The sequence below is a fragment of the Pezoporus occidentalis genome, unplaced genomic scaffold (assembly GCF_034315485.1).
Source record: "Pezoporus occidentalis ecotype Australia unplaced genomic scaffold, CSIRO_AGI_Poc_V1 ctg1819, whole genome shotgun sequence".
NCBI classification, from domain to species: Eukaryota; Metazoa; Chordata; class Aves; order Psittaciformes; family Psittacidae; genus Pezoporus; species Pezoporus occidentalis.
In genome coordinates this window covers 1-10033 of record NW_026913661.1, presented here as the reverse complement: position 1 = coordinate 10033, position 10033 = coordinate 1, and the positions used below count along the sequence as shown (strand labels likewise).

General features: G+C 62.9%; 1 protein-coding gene across 1 annotated transcript; it reads right to left on the bottom strand.

Moving 5' to 3' along the window:
- Positions 1–310: 310 nt before the first annotated feature.
- On the bottom strand, positions 311–9347 carry LOC134162026 (multiple epidermal growth factor-like domains protein 8). The gene is made up of 6 exons (XM_062615445.1): positions 9235–9347; positions 7953–8121; positions 6181–6335; positions 4930–5074; positions 1926–2028; positions 311–463 (listed from the first exon to the last, which is right to left on the bottom strand). Exons 1-5 carry the CDS (start codon positions 9322–9324, stop codon positions 1970–1972), a joined length of 618 nt encoding a protein of 205 aa, XP_062471429.1. The 5' UTR covers positions 9325–9347; the 3' UTR covers positions 311–463; positions 1926–1969.
- Between the last annotated feature and the right edge of the window lie 686 nt (positions 9348–10033).

Sequence of the window (10033 nt, the reverse complement as noted above, 5' to 3'; positions counted from 1 at the left end):
CCATAGAGCTCCATGAACACCCCATAGAGACCCATAGAGACCCCATAGAGACCCCATAGACACAAATAGAGACCACATAGAGATCCATAGAGACCCATAGAGACCCATAGAGACCCCATAGAGCCCATAGAGCCCCATAGAAGCCATAGAGACCCCATAGAGCCCATAGAGCGCCCCATAGAACCCATAGAGCCCATAGATCCCCATAGCGCCCCATAGAGCCCATAGAGCCCCATAGAGCCCCATAGAGCCCCCATAGAGCCCCATAGAGCCCCCCCCATAGCCCCGCCCCCCCGCGCTCACCGGACGTGGGGGGCGGGGCCCAGACGCAGCCGGGCCGGGCGGAGCACGTGACGCAGTCCGGGGCCGAGCACGTGACCTCGGGGCAGGAGGCGGGGTCGAGCGGGGGGGCGGAGCCAGAGGGGACGCAGCGGCCGTCGGACCACGTGCAAAGGGGCGGGGCCTGGGGGGGGGGGGGGGGGGAGGGGGCGGGGTCAGAGGGGAGGCGGGGCCTGAGGCGGGGCCTGAGGGGGCTATGGGGGAGCTATGGGGGATCTATGGGGCAGGAGCTATGGGGGATCTATGGGGGATCTATGGGGCAGGGGGGGGCAGGATCTATGGGGGATCTATGGGGGAGCTATGGGGCAGGAGCTATGGGGGATCTATGGGGGGCTATGGGGGATCTATGGGGCAGGAGGGGCTATGGGGGATCTATGGGGCAGGAGGGGCTATGGGGGAGGGGATCTATGGGGCAGGAGCTATGGGGGATCTATGGGGGAGGGGGAGCTATGGGGGATCTATGGGGCAGGAGCTATGGGGGATCTATGGGGCAGGAGGGGCTATGGGGGATCTATGGGGGATCTATGGGGCAGGAGGGGCTATGGGGGATCTATGGGGGATCTATGGGGCAGGAGCTATGGGGGATCTATGGGGCAGGAGCTATGGGGGATCTATGGGGGATCTATGGGGCAGGAGCTATGGGGCTATGGGGCAGGATCTATGGGGCAGGAGGGGCTATGGGGGGGGCAGGAGGGGCTATGGGGGATCTATGGGGCAGGAGCTATGGGGGATCTATGGGGCAGGAGGGGCTATGGGGGATCTATGGGGGATCTATGGGGCAGGAGGGGCTATGGGGGATCTATGGGGCAGGAGCTATGGGAAATCTATGGGGCGGGAGCTATGGAGGATCTATGGGGCAGGAGATGCTATGTGGTATATGTGGGGCAGGAAGGGTTATGGGGCAGAGCTATGGGGCTATGGGGGAGGAGGGGCTATGGGGATCTATGGGGCAAGGGGGATCTATGGGGCAGGAGGGGCTATGGGGGATCTATGGGGCAGGAGGGGCTATAGGGAATCTATAGGGCAGGAACTATGTAGGGATCTATGGGGCAGGAGGGGCTCTCTATGGGGCAGGAGGGGCTATGGGGGATCTATGGGGTGGGAAATCTATGGGGCGGGAGCTATGGAGGATCTATGGGGCAGGAGATGCTATGTGGTATATGTGGGGCAGGAAGGGTTATGGGAGATCTCAGCGGGGAGTATGGGTCTCTAAGGGTCTCTATGGGGTCTCTATGGGTCTCTATGGGTCTCTATGGGTCTCTATGGGTCCCTATGGCTCTCTATGGGTCTCTATGGGTCTCTATGGGTCTCTATGGGTCTCTATGGGTCTCTATGGGTCTCTATGTGTCTCTATGGGGTCCCTATGGGTCTCTATGGGTCTCTATGGGTCTCTATGTGTCCCTATGGGTCCCTATGGGTCTCTATGGGTCTCTATGGGTCCCTATGGGTCCCTATGGGTCTCCATGTGTCTCTATGGGTCTCTATGGGTCTCTATGGGTCTCTATGGGTCTCTATGGGTCCCTATGGGTCTCTATGGGTCCCTATGGGTCCCTATGGGTCTCTATGGGTCTCTATGGGGCACTGACCCCCTCCGGCTCGGCCGGGTGCTGCCCCACACATTCGCTGCAGCTCAGGCGCAGGTCGCAGGGGGGGGAGGGGTCACAGGGGGCTGTGGGGTCACAGTCGAGCCTGGGGGAGGGGGTCATTTGCATCTCATTTGCATGCCCCGCCCACCCCTGTGACCCCCCCATTGGCCCTGTTAACCCCATCCCCCCATTGCCCCCCATTGACCCCCATCCCCCCCATTCCCCATCCCCCCTTCCCCCCATCCCCGCCATTGCCCCGTCACCTTTGCCCCCATTGCCCCCCATTTCCCCATTGACCCCCATTGCCCCCTTCACCTTTACCCCCATCCCCCCTTCCCATCCCCCCCATTGACCCCCGTTGACCCCCATCCCCCCCATTCCCATTGACCCCCCCACCCCCCCATTCCCCCATTGCCCCCATCTCCCCATTCACATTCCCCCCATTCCCATCCCCCCATTGTGCCCCCCATTCCCTCATCCCCAATTCCACCATTGCCCCCCATCTCCCCATTCCCCCATCCCCCCCTTGCCCCCCCATCCCCCCATTGACCCCATTTCCCCCCTTCCCATTACCCCCATTGACCCACATTCCCCATCCCCCCTTCCCATCCCCCCCATTGCCCCCCCTTAGCACCCCATCCCCCCCATTCCCATCCCCCCCATTAGCCCCCCATCCCCCCATTCCCATGCCCCCCATTCCCATCCCCCCCATTGACCCCCATTCCCCCATCCCCCCATTAGCCCACCATTCCCCCCATTCCCATCCCCCTCCATTATTGACCCCCATTCCCCCCATCCCCCACCCCATCCCCCCCCCCCATTCCCCCCATCCCCTTCCCCCCATTGCCCCCCATTGCCCCCCATTGCCCATTCCCATCCCCCCATCGCCCCCCATTAGCCCCCCTCCCCCCCATTGACCCCCCCATCCCCCCATTGACCCCCATTTCCCCCCCATTCCCCCCCCTCCCCCCATTGCCCCCCATTGCCCCCCATCCCCCCCATTTCCCCCCATTGCCCCCCATCGCCCCCGCTCACCCCCAGCCGCGTTCCTCCGTCCAGCAGGGGGCGCTCTGCAGCCTCAGCTCCCCCCAGCGCCCCAGGGCGGTGCCGTCGAAGCCGCCTCCCGCGTAAAGGCGCCCCCTGGCGGCGGCCGCCGCGCGCCACTGCGCATGCGGGAGCGGCCCCCCCCGCAGCGCGCGCCCTGCGCCATGACGTCAGCGCCGCGCCGAGGCCACGCCCACCTCACACACCCCCACCCCCCCCCCCCCAGCCCCACCCGTACCGGGACCGCCACCACCCAGCCCCATAGAACCCCATAGAGCCCCATAGAACCCCATACCCAGCCCCATAGCGCCCCATAGAGCCCCATAGAACCCCATAGCGCCCCATAGCGCCCCATAGAACCCCATACCCAGCCCCATAGCGCCCCATAGAGCCCCATAGAACCCCATACCCAGCCCCATAGCCACCCATAGAACCCCATACCCAGCCCCATAGCCACCCATAGAACCCCATAGAACCCCATACCCAGCCCCATAGCACCCCATAGAGCCCCAGACCCACCCCCATAGCGCCCCATAGCGCCCCATAGAACCCCATACCCAGCCCCATAGCGCCCCATACCCAGCCCCATAGCGCCCCATAGCACCCCACACTCAGCCCCATAGCACCCCATAGTGCCCCATACCCAGCCCCATAGCACCCCACAACCAGCCCCATAGCACCCCATACCCAGCCCCATAGCACCCCACAGCACCCCACACTCAGCCCCATAGCACCCCATAGCACCCCATCCCCAGCCCCACAGTGCCCCATACCACCCCACACTCAGCCCCATAGCACCCCATAGCACCCCCTCCCCAGCCCCACAGCGCCCCATAGCACCCCACACTCAGCCCCATAGCACCCCACACTCAGCCCCATAGCACCCCATAGCACCCCCTCCCCAGCCCCATAGCACCCATAGCACCCACTCCCCAGCCCCAGCAGTGCCCCATAGCACCCCACACTGCAGCCCCATAGCACCCCTAACCCTAACCCCCATAGCACCCATAGCACCCCACACTGAGCCCCATAGCACCCATGGGTGCCCCATAGCACCCCACACAGCAGCCCCATAGCACCCCCAGCTGCACGCCCCATAGACCCCAACCCCAGCCCCATAGCACCCATAGCACCCCACACTCAGCCCCATAGCACCCCATGGGTGCACCCCACCTAGGCATCCCCATAGCACCCCACCCGCTGGGCGCCCCCATAGCACCCCACACCCCCCCCATAGCACCCATAGCACCCCACACTCAGCCCCATAGCACCCCACACTATAGCACCCCACACTCAGCCCCATAGCACCCCACACCTCCCCATAGCACCCCATAGCCACGCCCCACAGTGCCCCATAGCACCCCACACTCCACCCCATAGCACCCCATAGCACCCCACACTGAGCCCCACAGCGCCCCATAGCACCCCACACTGAGCCCCATAGCACCCCATAGAGCCCCATACCCAGCCCCACAGCGCCCCATAGCACCCCACACTCAGCCCCATAGCACCCCACACTCAGTCCCCATAGCACCCCACACTCAGCCCCATAGCACCCCATAGCACCCCACACTCAGCCCCATAGCACCCCAAAGCACCCCAGCACCCCATAGCCCCACAGCGCCCCATAGCACCCCATCCCCAGCCCCATAGCACCCCCATAGACCCTACACCAGCCCCATAGCACCCCATACCCAGCCCCATCAGCCCCCAGCACCCAGGGTGCCCCACAGTGCCCCATAGCACCCCACACTGTGCCCCATAGCACCCCATCCCCAGCCCCATAGCACCCCACACTGAGCCCCATAGCACCCCATCCCCAGCCCCATAGCACCCCACACTCAGCCCCATAGCACCCCACACTGAGCCCCATAGCACCCCACACTGAGCCCCATAGCACCCCATAGCACCCCACACTGCCCCATAGCACCGCAGCCCCACAGCGCCCCCTGGCACTCACGGGTGCGGTTGGCCGTGACCCACACGTTGCAGCGCACCCCATAGAGCTGCAGCGCATCCGAGGGCTCCCCCGTGGGGCCCTGGCCCCCCAACAGCACCAGAACGTCCCCGAGCAGCGCGGCCGCGGGGAAGATGTGGGGCTGGGGCTGGGGGGGGATGGACGGGGGGGTCATTGACCCATAGAGACCCATAGAGACCCATAGAGACCCCATAGAGACCCATAGAGACACATAGAGACCCATAGAGACCCATAGAGACCCCATAGAGACCCATAGAGACCCATAGAGACCCCATAGAGACCCATAGAGACCCATAGAGACCCATAGAGACCCATAGAGACCCCATAGAGACCCATAGAGACCCACTGAGACCCCATAGAAACCCCATAGAGACCCCATAGAAACCCCATAGAGACCCATAGAGACCCATAGAGACCCCATAGAGACACATAGAGACCCATAGAGACCCCATAGAGACCCATAGAGACCCATAGAGACCCATAGAGACACATAGAGACCCATAGAAACCCCATAGAGACCCATAGAGACCCATAGAGACCCCATAGAGACCCCATAGAGACCCCATAGAAACCCCATAGAGACCCATAGAGACCCATAGGGACCCATAGAGACCCATAGAGACCCCATAGAAACCCCATAGAGACACACAGGGACCCATAGAGCCCTCATAGAGACACATAGGGACCCATAGATACCCCATAGAGACCCATAGAGACCCCATAGAGACCCATAGAGACCCATAGAAACCCCATAGAGACCCATAGAAACCCATAGAGACCCATAGAAACCGAACAGAGCCCCCATAGAGACCCCATAGCTCCCCACAGAGCCCCATAGACACCCCATAGAGACCCATAGAGACCCATAGAAACCCAATAGAGACCCATAGAGACCCATAGAAACCCCATAGAAACCAAACAGAGCCCCCATAGAGCCCCATAGAGACCCCATAGAGACCCCACAGAGACCCATAGAGACCCATAGAGACCCATAGAGCCCCATAGAGACCCATAGAGCCCCATAGAAACCCCATAGAGACCCCATAGAGACCCATAGAGACCCCATAGAGACCCATAGAGACCCCACAGAGCCCCATAGAGACCCCATAGAGCCCCCATAGAGACCCCACAGAGCCCCATAGCGCCCCATAGAGCCCCCATATTGCCCCATAGCGCCCCCCCTCTCCCCCCCTCAAGCCCCGCCCCGCTGCCCTCCCATTGGCCGCCGCTCACCCTGGGCCCGCGGGCGGGGGCCAATCGCGCCCACGTGACCGTGGCGCAGCGCAGCCAATGGAGTTGGTCCGAGGCGCCCCCTGCCGGGCGCTGCCCGCCCCACACGAAGAGGGCGTCCAATGGGGGGTGGTAGAGAGCGGAGTGACCCAGGAGGGCTGCGGGAGAGGGGGGGTGGGGCTATGGGGCAGCTATGGGGGGTGATGGGGGGGGCAATGGGGGGATATGGGGGGATATGGGGGGGATATGGGGGGGATATGGGGGGGATATGGGGGGGATATGGGGGGGATATGGGGCAGAGATGGGGCAGAGATGGGGGGTGATATGGGGGGATATGGGGCAGAGATGGGGCGGCTATGGGGCAGAGATGGGGCAGAGATGCGGGGGATATGGGGGGATATGGGGCAGAGATGGGGGCGGCTATGGGGCAGAGATGGGGAGAGATGGGGGGGGGGATAGAGATGGGGCAGAATGGGGGGGGATATGTGGGGGGATATGGGGGAATATGGGGGGGCTATGGGGCAGAGATGGGGGGGCTATGGGGTAGAGATGGGGCAGAGATGGGGGGTCAAATGGCGGGATATGGGGCAGAGATGGGGCGGCTATGGGGCAGAGATGGGGCAGAGATGGGGAGCTATGGGGCAGCTATGGGGCAGAGATGGGGGGGATATGGGGGGATATGGGGGGGTGTGGGGGGATATGGGGGAATATGGGGGGGCTATGGGGCAGAGATGGGGGGGCTATGGGGTAGAGATGGGGCAGAGATGGGGGTATAGGGCAGAGATGGGGGGGTATGGGGAAGAGATGGGGGGATATGGGGCAGAGATGGGGGCTATGGGGCAGAGATGGGGCAGAGATGGGGGCTATGGGGTGGCTATGGGGCAGAGATGGGGGGATATGGGGCAGAGATGGGATATGGGGCAGACATGGGGGGCTATGGGGCAGAGATGGGGCAGAGATGGGGGGTATGGGGAAGAGATGGGGGGGTCTATGGGGCAGAGATGGGGGCTATGGGGCAGAGATGCGGGGGTCTATAGGGCAGTGATGGGACAGAGATGGGGGCTATGGGGCAGAGATGGGGGATATGGGGCAGAGATGGGGGATATGGGGGCTATGGGGCGGCTATGGGGCAGAGATGGGGGCTATGAGGCAGAGATGGGGGGGTCTATGGGGCGGCTATGGGGCACAGATGGGTCTATGGGGCAGAGATGGGGGCTATGGGGCAATGATGGGGAAGAGATAGGGGGCATATGGGGAGGATATGGGGCAGAGATGCGGGGTATGGGGCAGATATGGGGGGTCTATGGGATGGCTATGGGGCAGAGATGGGGGAGCTATGGGGGGGATACGGGGGGCTATGGCGGTCAATGGGGGCCTATGGGGGGATATATGGGGCGATAGGGGGCATATAGGAGGGATATAGGGCTGTATAGGGGGGATATAGGGCAGATACAGGGATCTATAGGGCAGATATAGGGATCTATAGGGCAGATATAGGGATCTATAGGGCAGATACAGGGATCTATAGGGCAGATATAGGGGTCTATAGGGCGGACATAGGGGTCCATAGGGATCTATAGGGTGGATATAGGGATCTATAGGGCAGACATAGGGATCTATAGGGCGGATATAGGGGTCCATAGGGATCTATAGGGCGGATATAGGGGTCTATAGGGCAGATATAGGGATCTATAGGGCAGATATAGGGATCTATAGGGCAGATACAGGGCTCTATAGGGCTCTATGGGGGCGTTGGGTCTCCGGGTCCTCCTCACCGCCAGGGGGCGTCCCCCGCTGCTTCACCTCCTCCCAGCGGCGCTCCCGCAGCAGGAAGCGGCGCAGGGCGGTGTTGGCCCCGCCCCCGGCCGAGGCCCCGCCCACCAGGAGCAGCCACGTGACCCCGCGCGCCGTCAGCGAGTGGCCGGCGAGGGGGAGGCCGGGACCCTGCGGGGGGGGGAGGGGCCATCAGTGACGCCATGGGGCAGTGACCCACAAGTGTGGGGCAGTGACCCCTAAGTGTGGGGCAGTGACCCCCAAGTGTGGGGCAGTGACCCACAAGTGTGGGGCAGTGACCCACAAGTGTGGGGCTGGACCCCTAAGTGTGGGGCAGTGACCCACAAGTGTGGGGCAGTGACCCCTAAGTGTGGGGCAGTGACCCACAAGTGTGGGGCAGTGACCCCCAAGTGTGGGGCTGGACCCCTAAGTGTGGGGCTCTGACCCCTAAGTGTGGGGCTGGACCCCTAAGTGTGGGGCAGTGACCCACAAGTGTGGGGCTCTGACCCCCAAGTGTGGGGCTGGACCCCTAAGTGTGGGGCTCTGACCCCTAAGTGTGGGGCTCTGACCCCTAAGTGTGGGGCTGGACTGCTAAGTGTGGGGCTCTGATCCAAAAGTGTGGGGCACTGACCCCCAAGTGTGGGGCTGGACCCCCAAGTGTGGGGCTGGACCCCTAAGTGTGGGGCTCTGACCCACAAGTGCTGCTATGGGGCAGGGTTTGGGGCTCTGACCTATAACTCTATGGGGTCTCTATGGGTCCCTATGGGTCTCTATGGGGTCTCTATGTGTCTCTATGGGTCTCTCTCTATGGGTCCCTATGGGTCTCTATGGGTCCCTATGGGTCCCAATGGGTCCCTATGGGTCTCTATGGGTCCCTATGGGGTCTCTATGGGTCTCTATGGGTCTCTATGGGTCCCTATGGGGTCTCTATGGGTCTCTATGGGTCTCTATGGGTCTCTATGGGTCTCTATGGGTCCCTATGGGTCCCTATGGGTCCCTATGGGTCTCTATGTGTCTCTATGGGTCCCTATGGCTCTCTATGGGGTCTCTATGTGTCTCTATGGGTCTCTATGGGTCTCTATGGGTCTCTATGGGTCTCTATGGGTCTCTATGGGTCTCTATGGGTCCCTATGTGTCTCTATGGGTCTCTATGGGTCTCTATGGGTCCCTATGGCTCTCTATGGGGTCTCTATGGGTCTCTATGGCTCTCTATGGGGTCTCTATGGGTCTCTATGGGTCTCTATGGGTCTCTATGGGTCCCAATGGCTCCCAATGGGTCCTCACCTCCTCCCTCCTCCACCGCAGCCCCCCCAGCTCCAGGACCCAGGCGTCGTCGGCGGCGGCCCCGCCCCCCGTGACCCCCCCGAGCACCATCAGGGAGGGGGCGGGGCCGAGCAGCGGCGCCGCCGCGTGCAGGAAGCGGGGGAGGGGCCCGGCCCCCCTCCCCCTCCCCCACCGTCAGCACCTGCGTCCAGCGGCGCTCGGCCGGGGAGAACCTGCGGGGGGGGAGGGGGAGGGGTCAATGTGGGGCGCTATGGGGGGAGCTATGGGGCAGGAGAAGGGAGCTATGGGGTAAAGGGAGCTATGGGGCGCAATGGGGGGTGCTATGGGGGGAGAGAAGGGAGCTATGGGGCACAATGGGCGCAATGGGAGCTATGGGGGGAGCAATGGGGAGCTATGGGTCAATGGGGCGCAATGGGGGAGCTATGGGGCACAATGGGGGGAGCTATGGGGAGCACTGGGGGGTGCTGTGGGCACAATGGGGCGCAAGGGGGGGGAGCTATGGGGCGCAATGGGGCGCAATGGGGGAAGCTATGGGGCGCAATGGGGGGAGCTATGGGGCACAATGGGGCGCAATGGGGCGCAATGGGTGAGCTATGGGGCACAATGGGGCGCAATGGGGGGAGCTATGGGGAGCAATGGGGCGCAATGGGGGAGCTATGGGGCACAATGGGCGCAATGGTAAGCTATGAGCAATGGGGAGCTATGGGCGCAATCTGGGGTAGGTTATGGGGCACAATGGGGGGGGCTTTGGGGGGCAATGGGGGTCTTTGGGACCCCCAAAGGGGGGGGGGTTCCAATG